The sequence below is a fragment of the Vicugna pacos genome, chromosome 25 (assembly GCF_048564905.1).
Source record: "Vicugna pacos chromosome 25, VicPac4, whole genome shotgun sequence".
Lineage (NCBI taxonomy): Eukaryota > Metazoa > Chordata > Mammalia > Artiodactyla > Camelidae > Vicugna > Vicugna pacos.
In genome coordinates, this window is record NC_133011.1 from 8,799,832 (window position 1) to 8,816,751 (window position 16,920).

General features: G+C 35.1%; 1 protein-coding gene across 6 annotated transcripts in view; it reads left to right on the forward strand.

The window, feature by feature from the left end:
- Positions 1-5,721: 5,721 nt before the first annotated feature.
- The window catches only part of VPS13B (vacuolar protein sorting 13 homolog B), a 625,623-nt gene continuing 614,424 nt past the window's right edge, over positions 5,722-16,920 (forward strand). For 5 of the 6 annotated variants that reach the window (XM_072949533.1, XM_072949529.1, XM_072949532.1 and 2 more), the window contains exons 1-2: positions 5,722-5,857; positions 6,281-6,459. In XM_072949533.1, the coding sequence (XP_072805634.1) occupies positions 6,313-6,459 (147 nt within the window). In that variant the 5' untranslated portion in view covers positions 5,722-5,857; positions 6,281-6,312. The other variant, XM_072949530.1, reaches the window with a different exon arrangement.

Genomic DNA, 16,920 nt, shown 5'->3' on the forward strand with positions numbered 1-16,920 from the left:
GTAATATCTTTTTCCATCTTTTCATTTTTCAGTCTGTTTATGTCTGTGGATCTAAAGTGAGTTGTAGACAACATATAATTGGATCATGCTTAAAAAAAAAACCCATTCTGCCAATTCTCTTGTCTTTTACTTTGTGAATGCATTTATATTTAAGACAATGCTGATATTTGTTACTTTTTTCCATTGAATAGGCCATACTTTACTGTTTCTTTGTATAGCTCGTGATTTTCTTTTGGTCAAAAACTGAGCATTTTGAATATTATAATTCTGGAAACAGATTATCTCCTCTCCCCAGAGTTTGGTCTTGTTGCTTGTTGAGGGCTGCAATCATCCATTTGTCTAGTGATTTTCCCCTACTCCTTTTGCAAATATTGTATTTCTTATTTGTGTGTGGTTACTGAGTCTCATTGTATTATCTGAATTGTCAGCCAGTGACCTGACAGAGGTTTCTCTAAATGCCTGGAGTCAAAAAGAAAAAAACACACTCTTCCTGTTTTTGCAGATTGGCTCTAAGCAGAGGCAATCCTTCAATGCTTGGACAGGCCACCTAATTCTACCTCAGCTATTTACTTTCTGCTTGTGCAATCCCTCAAGATCAGCCAAAGGTGCAAGCTTAGGGTCCACTCAGGTCTTTTCTGAGCATGCATTGAGCTTTGGGGATGCATGTTGCACATACCAGTACTTCTTTTATTGCCAAATAGTATACCTTTTATTGCTAAATAATACTCCATTGTATGGACATATCGTATTTTATTTATTCATCTATCAGTTGATAGACATCTGGATTGTTCCCACTTTTTGGCTGTTATGAATAATGCTGCTATGAATTGTGGATTATTTCTAGGCTAGTATGTGTAAATATAAATCATTTCTATCTTAAGAACAGACTTATTTAGATATAATTGATACATAATGAACTGCATATATTTAAAATTTATTATTTGATCAATTCTAAACTATGTATAAGTCTGTGAACTCATTACCATAATTAAGAAAACAAACATTTTCATTGCTTTCACTTCAAAAGTTTCCACATGCCTCTTTGTAATCCTGTGCAATTCTACAACCCTATCTGACCACACCCACTGATCTGGTTTCTGTTACTATACATTAGTTTGCTTTTTCTAGAATCTTATGTTAGTATAATAATAAAATATTGCACTTTTTGTCTGGTTTCTTTCACTTGGCATAATTATTTTGATATTTTCCCATATTGTTGCTTGTAGCAATAGTTCCTTACTTTATCGCTGAGTAATATTCCATTGTATATCTGTATCACAACCTGCTTATCCATTACAATTACAAATGAGCTTCTAAATGATCTGCACTATTACAAATGATCCTGTCTAAGCATTTTTCTACAATCTTTTCGTGCACTAATTCTTTCATTTCTCTTTCATAACCGTTTAGAAGTAGAATGGCTGCATTGTATGGTAAGTGAATGTTTAACTTTTTAAGAAACTGCCAAGCTGCTTCTAACAATGAAAAACAATGACCATTCAGACAATAGCCAACTATTGTGTCATTTTACGTTCTTAACAGTAGTGTATGAGAGTTCCAGTTCCTCTATATCCTCATCAACACTTAGTATGGTCAGTCTTTTAAATTTCAGCCATTTTAGTATGTGTGTAGTGGTATCTCATTATAATTTTCTATAACGTTTTACTAGTGAGTAATGATGTTGAGCATCTTTTAAAGCACCAATTTGTTATCCATTTTTCTTCTTTAGAGAAGTGCATGTTCAAATCTATTATGTATTTTAAACTGGTTTTTGCTTTACATTATTACTGAGATTGAGGGATAGGAGTTAATAACATACTCTAGATAAAATTCCTTTGTTGTGATATGATCAGTGCAACTTAACCTTTACATGCCCGAGTTTCCTCATTTTGCTATACTTTTGTCAAAAAAGGAACGAGGTATAACATGTAAGAATATTCAGTGACTAACTCAGGGATAGTCTAGGTAAGTATATTTTAAAATTTAATTCAACAGTGACAATTTTATGAGTAAATCAATACAATTTTAATGTTCCTGAAGTAACAAAGTTGAATAGATTAAGCTCAGCTCATGTCTATTATCTATTTACCTGTGTTACTTAAAATAATGCTTCTTGATATAACAGATAAACCCCAGGATCTAATGATGTAAAAGGTTTACTTCTCAATTGTGCAAAATTTGGATGAATATTACTAATCAGCAGTTTGTGTTACTCTAGGCAATGATTCACAGACTCAGTCTTCTGTTTTTTTGTCCTTGATATCTCCATGGACCTTGGAGTCCTCTGTTGCATCCTACTTATCTAGCTTGGTGATGGGGGGACGAGTAAGGCTGTTATGTGAAAGGCTTTTATGAGTCAGTCCTCTGCCTACATCACTTCTAGCCACATTCAGGTGGTCAGAACCCAGTTATTGACACCTGAGTGTAAGAGAGCCTGAATAAAAATTTAGCTGTGTGCACAGGAGGAAAAGGAAGGCAGATTTAATGAATAATTGTTAAAATCCATCACTGCCACAACCTATTAAGTACTACATAATATGCAAGGTGCTAGGGGTATAGGTCCTTGTACTTAATAATCTTATACATACACTACACAGAATAGAAAAATAAATAATACACAAGTCTTTCTTTAACCTTTTTCAATCTTTTAAATACCACTCAGGTATTTAAAAACTTCACCTGAGACTTTTCAGTTTCTGGTCTAGTATATGAGTAGCTCAGAAGTTGCCACTCCATCTTAACAAATCAAAAGCTGAACAATCTGAAATACCACCAATTCTTCTTAGATCCATCAGAGAAGTGAGATCACAGGGTAAACCACTGCTCCCCAAATTGGAGACAGGTGTATACAGAGAATCACAACTTAACACAGCAGAAACCCATGAGCAGAAACCTCCTAGGAAATCAGTGTCAGGGTAGGAAAACCTAAATTGTAATTAATGAATTTCTGAAGGCTCAGTGTTGACAAGCCTGAGCAAGCAAACTTATTACTTGTCTTCGCTCCCTTGTGCACTAGTCCCAGTAAAGCCTCACCTGAATTTCATATCTGACCTCTTATAATTCCTATTGATTAAGGAGGCCAAGAACCCTGGTCAGTAACATTACAGTACAATCCAACAATTGTGCTCATTAGCATTTACCTAAAGGAGCTGAAAACTTATGTCCACACAAAAACCTGAATAAGGATATCTATAGCAGTTTTATTCATAATTACCCAAACTTGGAAGCAGCCAAAACGTTCTTAAATAGGTAAATGGATAAACTGTGGTACATCCACACAAGGGAATATGATTCAGTGCTAAAAAGAAAAGAGCTATCAAGCCATGAAAAGAAATGAAGGAAACTTAAATGCATATTACGAAGTGAAAGAAGCTAGTCTCAAAAGGCTACATACTGTGATTCCACCTATATAACACTGGAAAAGGCAAAACTATGGAGACAGTAAAAAGTTCAGTGGTTGCCAGAGGCTGGGGGAAGGGAGAGTTGAATAGGCATAGAAAATATTTAGGGCAGTGATACTATTCTGTATATGATGGATACAAGTCACACTTTTGTCAAAGTACACAGAATGTACACCACCAAGCGTGAATCCTAACGTAAACTATGGACTTTGGGTGATAATGTGTCAATGTAGGTTCATCAAATGTAATAAACGTACCACTGTGGCGTTGGGGAAGTTTGTATGTGTGTGGGGACAGAGTATGGGAACTCTGTACTTTCAGCACAATTTTTCCATGAACCTACAACTGCTCTAAAAAAAAAATTAATTAATTAAGAACAGCAAAAAACTTCACCTGACTCTGGAGAACTATTGCCTGTATACCTAACCTGTCTCAAAGCCTTCTTGAGATTTAAAAGATTCTTTTTTTGAAAAAAAAAAATCTTTCAGTAAAAAGACATATAATAGTAGATTTGGAAAAGGCTGCTTATTTGACATTAAAAAACCATGAGCAATGAACGAAACATTAGTGAAAAGGAACTAAATTTACCTTGACTGCTTACAGAACAGGGCACAGAACTGTTGAAAACCACTACTTTTTGATTCTTAAAACCAAACAAAAAAATAAGTGCCCAAATAATTTTTCCAAGGCATAATTTGGTAATTTTTTTGTTGACTCCAAGAGAAAATTTAGTATTCCATGGTTAGTTATTATTTTGTTTATACATTATAATAAAAAATCTATTTTAAATATCTGGCTAATTTATCTTAACTCCTTGGTCTTACTTATTAAATTGCCACACAAATAAGACTAAGCCCTTTTTCTTTCCCTAGAAAAATAACAAGATTTGGAGCTCCTGCTCTAGACCACCTAGAACTTTCTTACAATTAGAGGAAGCATTCATATTATAACCTCTGAGTCATGGCTTCAACCCGTTCACTTTTCAAGTGAAGCACATAACTAAGAAATTACTTGGATAATTTACTTAGGTGACTTTGCAGATTTTAATAAGACTCAAATTATTTGGGTTACTCATAAAAGCTTTCCCTGAGAGGACAGTTGCTCTGAGTTAGCAGTTAGCCGCTTCTCTTTCTTTTCCTTCCTTCCTCTTTCTTGAACACCTCCCCCTCCTCTTCCTTTTTGAAACTTAGTTCATTGTTTTCATTAGCACAACAGATCTAAACACCTTGGCATCCTCACTTATGCTTCTTTCCTACCGCAGTTTTTAAAATACTTTCAAGAAATCATAATCTTAATTCTAGCAAAGAGTTTTAGGAATTTACTTATGAACTTTAAATGCATCAACCAAGGTGGGTATTTTAATAACTTTATAAGGAAAGTCTATTTTCAAAATGCAATGGTAGGTGTTTTCTTCAGAGGTTACCCAAAATAGGAAATACAGATTAAGAAAAAAAAAAAAGGCAGCATGTCCCATGATATCCCTTTAAGCCAAGTGTATGTTTCCGAGTTTCTTGACTTTGGTTAGCTTGCAAGATAAAAGAAGGAAAGGTAATTTTAAAAAATATATTCATTTAAGCTTAATAAAATCAACACTGACTCCTAAAAAACTCTGAATTCATTCTCGATCACCTGTCCTCCTCCCGCCCCCCCATTTTGTCTTTAAAGGTCTTTTGTCTTCTTCTTTCTGTTACTCCCACTGTTTTTCTGAAGTCTCATATATCAGACCAATGGATAGCCACAATCTTCTCTTTATTCCTTCCTCGCTCCACAAAAGCCTGTTTAGCCATATTTAACCACTCCTTCGTCAAAGTAAAAGAACGCAAGAACCTGTCTACACGTTTGGTCAAAACGCATTCCCCGACATCACATATCCTAATCCCTGCAATTTCTCCTTTCCAGCAAATGAACCTCTTGATTTAAATTAAAATCCCTTCTCCTACCTGCAGCCTTATTGCTATTGCTCTGCCAGTGAACCCAAGTTCTTCCCAGGCCATTTCCTAAGAAAAATAATAACCACCTGTTTTTCAGGGTTTTAATCGCTAGCACCCGCTTTCTTTCCCTAATCCGCCCTGCGTGCTTCCCTACCCGGATTCCACCTCCACCATCCACAGCCACTCTTCCCGGAGCGCCACTTCCGGATCTCCGGTGTTTCCACTTTACGGGTCCGCCCACCTCCCCCGCGCACTTCCTAGAGCTTTGTCCTAACCACTGGCGGGGTGGGAGCGGAGACCCGGGCTCGCCGAGCGCAAGAGGTGTCCTAGAAGACGCACTGCGAGACTGCTCCAGCCTGAGAACTCCGGTCCTGCTGCGGAGTCGAGTGGTGGCGGAGGACGGACGGTTTGTTTCGAGAACCGAGCGGGGCACACCCGGAAGTGGCGCCGTACGGGAGCTGCGCCGCCGCCGTGGGCGGGTGCCAGGTACCGAGAGGAGGAGGAGACGCCACGGTACTCTCTGGCGTGAGTGTCAGCCGACGGTGCAATAACGCGGGGGGCGGAAGCCGGTCTGCCTTTGGCTCTGGTTCAACGGTGGAAGATCCCGCCAGGTTCCGGGAGGCGAGGGCCTCGTGGGGCGGCTGGGCTGGCGTAGGGGTGCGGCGGCCAAAGGCAAGCCTGCTTCACTTCATTTTCCCACTCCAGGGGTCCCGCTTTCTGCAGGTCACCACCTTTTTCTCCCACTCCTCGCCAGGGGAGTTGTACTAGTGAGGAAGTCGGGACTGGAGCAGAGAGTCAACTTGAATTTTCTCGGTTTCTGTAAGGAGGCGAGCGGCCGCTTTGGTGGGGATTTGCTTTTCGGCCTCTTCAACCCTTTCTGAGAAGTGCTTTTTCCTTCTGCACTACCGATTCAGTTACCTCTAATGTTTCTGTCTTTACTCTCTTCAGCATCTGACTTTGACTCCCCTGTACCTTAAAGGATGCTGGAGTCATACGTGACTCCAATTTTAATGAGCTATGTGAATCGCTACATCAAGAACTTAAAGCCATCAGACCTACAGCTTTCACTATGGGGTGGAGACGTGGTTCTCAGCAAGCTCGAGTTAAAGTTGGATGTGCTGGAGCAGGTAAGTGGTGTATCTGTCATTGATTGGAAATATTTTCAGCTGTTTAGAAGTAATCTTGTTTCCTAGAGTTTGACTTTATGCTTTGAAGACTTAGTTTTTCTGCTAATGTATTTTGGGCTACCCTGAAACTAGAGACCTTCCTTTACAGAATATTTTTAAAATGGTTTGTTACTAGTGATAGATTGTTAGAATCCCAAAAGTTGTCTCACCAGATGGGGAAACAATTTCCTTGTTCTTGCTGTCAGAATTGTTCACTGTTTACTCAGTTCCCTAGCATTACCGAATGTGGTGATTTACATTGCTAGAATTAGGAATATGACGCCAGATATTATATTCCTTTTTTCCTTTTTGGGGAATGGAAGGGTTGGAAAGACAGTAAGGTCAGATCTTGAGGAAAGTTCTGTTTCTTGGTAGGAAAGATGACACTACCCATGGCATCCTCAGAATACTGAGTAGACAGATGCAGATTGAGAATGACAGCATAATTGAAAACATCTTTCTTACTCACTTTTCAAGTTTCTTTTTTTCTTAATGTGAGAATGATCTGATGCAAATGAATTGAACTGTAAATTCAAAGCTCATATACTTATTAATTCGTTTAGTACATTTATTATTAGCATATGCGAGGCATCTGTTAGGCTTGAGGATACAAAAATTATCTCTAGAAACTCAGAAGAGTCAGAAACCAATTGGTTTTTAGGAGACAAGTGAAGACAATCTTATGATGATGTTATCAATAACTTTTAGTTATATTCTGCTACTTTATTATTGAGTAATCTAGAGTTAACACTGAGAAATGATGTTCTTGGTTCCTTTCCCTTCCTGTCTCCAAGGCTGATTATCTTAACAATGTTGTTGTATGAACGGTAGTTTATTCTTTGTATTGCCTTGTAGTATTCCATTGTATAAAGATCCACATTTACATATTTATTTTCCTATTGATGTACATTTGGATTGTTTCTACTTTTGGCTATTATGAAGAAACCTCTTATAACATTCTTGTATTTGGACATAGGTATTGATTTCCCTAAGTTACATACCTAGGTAGGCATATATTTAACTGCCAAATAGTTTTCTGGTGTGGTTGTACCAATTAACATTCTCATCAACAGTGTATGAGAGCTCCAGTTACTTCAGGTTTTTGCTGTTACCTGATAAGTTTGTTATTTTTAGCCTTTTTGGCAGTTGTGTAGTGGTACCTCATTGTAATTTAAAATTGTATTTCCCTAATGACTAATGATGTTGAGCACTTTTTCATGTTCTTCTTATTAGCTATTTGGATATCCTCTTTTGTAAAGTCTCTAATTCTTTTCCCTTTTTAAAAAAAATTGAAATTGGTTTTTCTTTTAGCCTTTTTTCTTACTGATTTGTAGGAGTTCTTAATATATTTTGGAAATGAGTCCTCTGCTAGATTTTATAGTATTTATAAAATTTATAGTATTCTTTGTAGTATTTATAAAAGTATTTTATAAAATTTATTTATAGTATTTATAAAAGTATAGTATTTTTCCCAATCTATGGCTTGTGTTTTTACTCTTAGAAGTGTCTTTTGATGAGCAGAAGTTTATAATTTTATTGAGGTCCAGTTTATCAATCTTTTCCTTTTATGGTTTACTTTTCATGTCTTGTTTAAGAAATCTTTGCTTATTCCAATAACATTATTTTCCTATATTTTCTTTTAGCAGCTTTATTGTATTTGTGAGTCATATGAAATTAATTTTTCTGCATATGTAAAGTAAAGGTCAAGATTCTTTTTTCCCCATTAATCCACTCAACTGATCCACACCACTTTTGAAATTCTTTCGCTACTGAATTTGCAATAAGTCTTCGCTATAAGTCAGGTTGTCATATGTGTGTGAATTTGTTTTGAACTCTTTTATCTGTTCAGTGGACTGTCCATTCTTGTGTCACTATCATACTATCTTTTACAGTAAGTCTTGATATCTCATAGTATAATTTGTACAGTTTTGTTCTTTTTTACTTCAGGACTGTCGTAGCTATTGTAAATCCTTTGCATTTTCATATATATTTTAATTTCATAAATTTTTGTATTTCCCCCCCAAAAAGGGAAACCCATTTTGAATTTCCCCCCAAAAAAGGGAAACCCATTGATGTTTTTATTGAGATTACATTGAATCAATAGATTAACTTGGGAGGAATTAACATTAGCATAAATTGTGCTGACTGACATACTATTGTGTTTTTCAGTTTGTGTTCAGGACATTGCTTTCTGTGTTTTTAGGTCTTTACTTTTTCTTAGCAGTGAAGTTTTCAGAGAGGTTTTACATGTTTCATCAAATTTTCTCTCTGTTTTTTGATGCTATGAGCAAGATTATTTATTTTTTGAAAATTTCATTTTCTAATTACTTGTTACCAGTACATAGAAATACAGCTGATTTTTAATATATTGACTTTTCCATTGGCCTTTCAGATTTGTCCAATACTTTTTGGTGGATTCTTTTGGATTGTCTGTACACAATCATGTCATCTGCAAATAATGACAGTTTTACATTTTTCTTTCCAGTGATTAAACCTTTTATTTTTCTTTCATTATTGTACTGTGGAGTAGAGATCTTGAAAATACATTCTTTGTTCCCAACTTCAGTGGGACATTTAGTATTTTACCAGTAAGTGCATTGTTAGGTGTAAATACTCTTTATTGGGTTGAGGGAATGTGCTGCTTTTTTTTTTTTTTAATTTTTATTTATTTATTTTTTTTGTGGGTGGGGGAAGGTAATTAGGTTTATTTATTTTTTAGAGAAGGTACCTGGGGAACGAACCCAGGATCTTGTGCATGCTAAGCATGCCCTCTGCCACTTGAGCTATGCCTTCCCCTCTGAGGGAATGTGCTTCTATTCCTGGTTTTCCAACAAGTTTTTAAAACCATGAATAGGTGTTGAATTTTATCAAGTATTATATTTAATGAATTGATAGGGTATTTTGTTAATGTGAATTTCATTGAGTTTTCAGATGGAGTTTGCATTCCTGGAATAACCCCTACGTATTATGTATTATCCTTTTTATATATGGTTGGATTCCATTTGTTAAGTTTTTGGTTAGTTTTCTTTCATCTATGTTTACGTGTGTTACTGGTTTGTAATTTTCTTTTCTTGTAATGTCCTTATCAGATTTTGATTATGATAGATTTGTTGGCCTTGGCCTCACTAAATTATTTGAACTATTTCTCTTTTCATAATTCCTGGAAAAGTTTGAGTAAGATTGGTATTATTAGGGAGTTTTTTGTGTGTAGTGAAATATATGTATCATGAAACTTACCATTTTAGTCATTTTTCATGGTATTTATTTTTTATATTTACCCTCTATTTGGAAATTAATAAAAGCTTTCCCTTTTATTTCTTTTTTTTCTTTTTTTAAAACCTTTTTTGTTGATTTATAATCATTTTACAATGTGTCAAATTCCAATGTAGAGCACAGTTTTTCAATTATAGATGAACATATATATATATTCATTGTCACATTCCTTTCTCTGTGAGCTACCATAAGATCTTGTATATATTTCCCTGTGCTATACAATATAATCTTGTTTATCTGTTCTACACTTTTGAAATCCCAGTCTATGTCTTCCCATCCCCCACCCCCTTGGCAACCACAAGTCTGTATTCTATGTCTATGAGTCTATTTCTGTTTTGTATTTATGCTTTGTGGTTTTTTTTTTTTTTAGATTCCACATATGAGTGATCTCATATGGTATTTTTCTTTCTCTTTCTGGCTTACTTCACTTAGAATGACATTCTCCAGGAGCATCCATGTTGCTGCAAATGGTGTGTTGTCGTTTTTTATGGCTGAGTAGTATTCCATTGTATAAATATACCACATTTTCTTTATCCAGTCATCTGTTGATGGACATTTAGGCTGTTTCCATGTCTTGGCTATTGTAAATAGTGCTGCTGTGAACATTGGGGTGCAGGTGTCATCCTGAAGTAGGGTTCCTTCATATGCCCAGAGTGGGATTCCTGGGTCATATGGTAAGTCTATTCCTAGTCTTTTGAGGAATCTCCATACTGTTTTCCACAGTGGCTGTACCAAACTGCTTTCCCACCAGCAGTGTAGGAGGGTTCCCTTTTCTCCACAGCCTCTCCAGCATTTGTCATTTCTGGATTTTTGAATGACGGCCATTCTGGCTGATGTGAGGTGATGCCTCATTGTAGTTTTGATTTGCATTTCTCTGATAATTAGTGATATTGAGCATTTTTTCATGTGTCTATTGATCATTTATATGTCTTCCTTGGAGAATTGCTTGTTTAGGTCTTCTGCCCATTTTTGAATTGGGTTCTTTATTTTCTTCTTACTGAGTCGTATGAGCTGCTTATATATTCTGGAGATCAAGCTTTTGTCGGTTTCATTCGCAAAATTTTTTTCCCATTCCGTAGGTTGTCGTTTTGTTTTACTTACGGTTTCCTTTGCTGTGCAGAAGCTTGTAAGTTTCATTAGGTCCCATTTGTTTATTCTTGCTTTTATTTCTTCTATGAGAAAATTTTTGAGATGTATGTCAGATAATGTTTTGCCTATATTTTCCTCCAGGAGGTTTATTGTATCTTGTCTTATGTTTAAGTCTTTGATCCATTTTGAGTTGATTTTTGTATATGGTGTAAGGGAGTGTTCTAGCTTCATTGTTTTACATGTTGCTGTCCAGTTTTCCCAATAGCATTTGCTGAAGAGACTGTCTTTATTCCATTGTATAGTCTTGCCTCCTTTGTCAAATATGAGTTGACCAAAAGTTTGTGGGTTCATTTCTGGGCTCTCTATTCTGTTCCATTTGTCTATATGTCTGTTTTTGTATGGATACCATGCTGTCTTGATGCCTGTAGCTCTATAGTATTGTCTGAAGTCTGGGAGAGTTATTCCTCCAGCCTCTTTCTTTCTCTTCAGTAATGCTTTGGCAATTCTAGGTCTTTGATGGTTCCATATAAATTTTATTATGATTTGTTCTAGTTCTGTGAAATATGTCCTGGGTAATTAGATAGGGATTGCATTAAATCTGTAGATTGCCTTGGGCAGTGTGACCATTTTAACAATATTGATTCTTCCAATCCAAGAGCATGGGATATCTTTCCATTTTTTTAAGTCTTCTTTAATTTCCTTCATCATTGGTTTATAGTTTTCTGTGTATAAGTCTTTCACGTCATTGGTTAGGTTTATTCCTAGATATTTTATTACTTTGGATGCTATTTTGAAGGGGATTGTTTCTTTACTTTCTTTTTCTGTTGATTCATCGTTAGTGTAAAATGCAACTGATTTTTGAACTTTAATCTTGTAACCTGCTACCTTGCTGAATTCTTCAGTTAGCTCTAGTAGTTTTTGTGTGGACCTTTTAGGGTTTTATATATATATTGTAACATGTCATTGGCATATAGTGACACTTTTACCTCTTCTTTTCCAATTTGGATTCCTTTTATTTCTCTCTCTTGCCTGATTGCTGTGGCTAGGACTTCCAGGACTATGTTGAATAGGAGTGGTGATAGTGGGCATCCTTGTCTTGTCCCAGATTTTAGTGGGAAGCTTTTGAGTTTTTCACCGTTGAGTACTATGCTGGCTGTAGGTTTGTCATATATAGCTTTTATTATGCTGAGATATGTTCCCTCTATACCCACTTTGATGAGTTTTGATCATAAGTGGGTGTTGAATTTTATCAAATGCTTTTTCTGCATCTATTGAGATGCATGTGGTTTTTGTCCTTTCTCTTGTTGATGTGATGTATTACATTGATAGATTTGTGTATGTTGAACCACCCTTGTGTCCCTGGGATGAACCCCACTTGATCATGATGTATAATCTTTTTTATGTGTTGTTGGATTGTATTTGCTAAAATTTTGGTGAGAGTTTTGGCGTCTATGTTCATCAGTGATATTGGCCTATAATTCTCTTTTTTGTTAGTGTCTTTGCCTGGTTTTGGTATCAGGGTGATGGTGGCTTCATAGAATGAATTTGGGAGTATTCTCTCCTTTTCATTGGTCTGGAAGAGTTTGAGAAGGACTAGTTAATCATTTTTGATTATACAGATCTTCACCATTGATTACATTTATATTGTTGTGCAGCCGTCACCAGAACTTTTCAGTTTCTCAAACTGAACCTCTATACTCACTAAGCACTAAGTCCCCAGCCCCTGGCAACCACAATTCTACCTTATGTCTTTATGGATTTGACTACTTTAATACCTCATAAGGGGAAACATACAATATTTATCTTTTTGTGGCCAGCTTATTTCACTTAGCACAATGTGTTCAAGATTCATCCATATTATAGCATGTATCAGAATTTCTTTTTTTAAAGCTGAATAATACTCCATTGTGTGTACATACAACATTTTGTTCATTTGTCAGTGCACATTTGGGTTGCTTCCACCTTTTGGCTATTGTGAATAATGCTGCTGTGGGTATACAAATACCTGTGTGAGTCTCTGCTTTCAGTTTTTTTGAGTACACATCCACAAGTGGAATTTGATAGATTGCATCGTAATTCCTTTTAATTTTTTGAGGAATTGACATACTGTTTTCCACAGCAGCTACACCATTTTATATTCTTACCAGCAATGCACAGGGGTTCTAGTTGTTCCATGTCCTCACCAACACTTTTTTTTTTTTTTTTTTGGATTATTGCCATCATAATGGATGTGAAATGTTATCTCATTATGGTTTTAATTTACATTTCCTTAATGATGGAGATGTTGAGCATCTTCCCATGTGCCATTGGTTGTTTGCATATCTTCTTTGGAGAAATGTGTTCAAGTCCTTTGTCCATTAAAAATTTTTTTTTTGTTAATTGAATTGTAGGAATTATTTATATAGTCTAGATATCAATCCCTTATCATATATGATTTGTGAGCATCTTCTCCCAATTTGGGTTGCCTTTTGACTTTGTTGATGGTGTCCTTTGAAGAACTAAAATTTTAAACTTTGATAAAGTCTAACTTAAAATTTTTTCTTTTGATGCATAGGCTTTTCATGTTATATCCAAGAAGTCAGTGCCAAATCCAGTGTCAGGAAGCTTTTCCCCTATATTTTCTTCTAAGTGTTCTATAGTTTTAGCTCTCACATGTAAGTCTTTGCTACGTTTTGCGTTTTTGTGTATGGTACAAGGATCCAAGTCCATTTGTTTTTACATGTGGTTAGTCAGTTTTCTCAACACCATTTGTTGAAGACTGTCCTTTACCTGTTGAATGGTCTTGGCACCTGTCGTGAAAAATCAATTGGCCATAGATAGGAGGGCTTATTTCTGGGCTCTGAATACAGTTCCATTGGTCTGTATATCTGTCTTTATGTCAATAGCCCATTGTTTTGATTACCATAACTTTGTAGTAAATTTTGAAATCAGGAAATGTGAAATCTCCAACTTTCTTCTTTTACTAATTTTTTAAATGTTAGGAAAAATTTAATCTTGAAGTCATGTGGGTCAGGAATTTTCTTAGTTGGAAAGTTTTTAACTCCTGATTTACTTTAACAAATATGGGACTATTTAGATTTCTGTTTATCCTTTTGTTAGTTTTGGTTAGTTAGGTTTTTCGAGGAACTTCTCCATTTCCTCAAAACCAGGGATCAGCAGACGATGGCGTGGGACTACTTTTGTAAATAAAATTTTATTGGAGCACAGCTATTCTCATTTGTCTACATATTGTCTGTGGCTGCCTTGGCAAACTAAAATGACAGAGTTAAGTAGCTGGAACAGAGTCTGTATGATTTGCAAAAGTCTTAAATATTTACTATCTGCTCCTTACTGAAAAAATTTGCCTGTCTCTGCTCTAAGTTGTCATATTTAAAACTATAAGGTTGAGTTTTTTTTTTTCCATTTTAACGTCACCTCAAAAACAAATCTAGGGGCTGTTAATATCCTCTTTTCATTGCTGATATTAGTAATTTATATTTTCTTCACCAGTATTGATAAGGCTTTATTAATATTTACAAAGAACCAACTTCATTGATTTTTTTCTTTTGTATTTCTGCTTTGTTATGTATTTTTGCTCTTATTTTTAATAATTTCTGTCTCCCTTCTTTCTTTGGATATGATTTGCTATTGTTTTCTCTAGCTTCTTGAGGTGGAAGCTTAGGTTATTTATTTTCTTCAGCCTTTTTCTGCTCAAATACATGCATTGAATGCTATAAATTTCTCTTTAACCACCTATTTAGATTTGTCACACAGAATTTTATATGTTTTCTTTTAATTATTATTCAGTTAAAATTTTAAAAATTCCATTTGATTTCTTTTTTAACACATAGGTTATTTAGAAGTATGTTGCTTAATTTTCAAACATTTAGGGAATAGTTAATTATCTTTCTGTTATTGATTTTTAATTTAATTCCATTTTGGTCAGCACATTCTCTGTATGATTTTGATCCATTATAATTTATGACTCAGTGTATGGTCTATTTTTATAAATGTTCTATGTATCTTCTATATCTTTGATTTTTCTGTCTATTGTTTTCTTCATTACTGTAAGTGAGGTCTTTTTTTTTTTTTTCTTTCTCAACTGTGAACTTGTTTTTATTTCTATTGGGAAATAGAGGATGGATTGGGAAATACTTATGTAAGTTATACCCCCCTAGGAAACGTCCATCCTAATCTTGCTGGGATAGCTTTTGGAGCTTTTTCTATTTCTTGGGGACACTCTTATTTCCTGATTCTTCAAGGTCAATAACTGGTTCCTCTTTTGGGAAGGATTTCTTCCTCTTAGGAAGACTAAAGCTGCCAGCTATCTCTTCAAGATCACTACTAACCAGCTTCTCCTTGGAAAAAGATTCTTTTTCTTGGGTTTGGAGAAAGAGACAGTTGGGTCTTCCATTCCATTTTCTGGAGGAGCCTTCTGGGGCTTTTGCTTTTTCTTCTTTTTGGGTCTTCCACTTGTCTCCTCACACTCCTCCAGAGAACTGCTGCTATTATATGAAGATGCCAGGGCGATTGCAGCTAGCCTTTTCTTTTCTTTCTTGAAGCTTTTCTTCTGTTTCTCCAACTTCCTAGTAATCTCAGCAGCTGCTTCCTCTCCCTGGCCAAAGAAAAGGGCTGAAAAGGCTTTGAAGATCCCCGGCTCTCTGGGCCCTCTCTTGGCTTTTTTGGAAAGTCTTTATGATTAGTATTGAATTACCTATTTCTCTTTTCAGTTTTTGCTTTATGTATTTTGGGGCTCTCTTGCTATGGTCGTGTATGTTTTGTGTTTTTTTCTTCAGCTGACCCTCTATCATAAAGTGTCCCATGTTATCTTTAGTAACTTTTTTTTTCTTAAAAGTCTGTTTTGTCTGATAATAGTATAATTACTCTAGCTCTGTGGTTTACTGGTTGCATGCAACATCTTTTTTTTTTTTTTCTTCTTTTTCCCCTCTGTATACTGCTTTTTAAACTGTCTTAGCACTTTTCCTTTGTGTTTCAAGCCTGGTTAGCATACTGTTTGAAAGTTTTATAGCCATGTTATTTGGCTTCCACAGCTCTTTAAAATTTCATGTGGTTAATAGTAATTTCAACCTACAACTGGGATAAATTATTTTTAATTGCTATTTATTTCCATTGGAGAAGAATCATGAAAAACAGGGGAAAATACTGTTGGAAATTAAGATCATAGAACTTAAAATTCTCTAAGTAAAATAGAATCGTATACCATTTCCCTAAATAGCAAGAAAATATGGTGATTTGAGGTATTCAAGACAAGCAACTGGATCACATGATTTCCTGGGATCTTGTTTATTCACTTTTTTATTGAGGTATAATTGACATATAGTGTTATATTAGTTTTGAGTGTACAGTGTAATGATTTGATATTTGTATATATTGCAAAATGATCGCCAAAGTAAGTCCAGTTAAAACTTCTGTCACCATACAGTTAAAAAATCTTTTTTTTATTATGATGAGAACTTCTTAAGATTTACTCTCTCACCACCTTTCAAATATGCAATACAGTATTATTAACTATATTCACCATGCTGTTCATTATATTCCAGGTATTTTATAACTGGAAGTTTGCATCTTTTGACTTTTACCCATTTCACCCACTTCCTATCCTCTTTGCCTCTGGCAACTACTAATCTGTTATCTGTATCTATACAGAAATAAGGTACAGTAAAATTATGGAAAAATAGTTTTTTATTATTTTCAACCTATTTGTGGCTTTTGAATCTAAAGGATGTCTTTTGTGGAGAGCATGTAGTCAGATATTATTAGTTTTTAAAATCCAGTTTGACGATCTTTGCCTTTTGATTGGAGCATTTAATCTTTTCTCATTTGATGTTTTTGTTCATATGGTTAGATTTCTGCCTACCATTTTGCTATTTTCTGTGTGTCTCATGTCTTTTTTTTTTCATAATCCTTTGCTGCCTTTTTTTATATTAAATATTTTTAATGTTTCATTTTAATTCCTTTAATTTTTAAATTATTTTTGAGTTGTTTTCTTAGTGACTGCTTAGAGGATTATAATATGCATCTAATTTATCAGTCTATTTGAGATTAATACTAACTTTATTA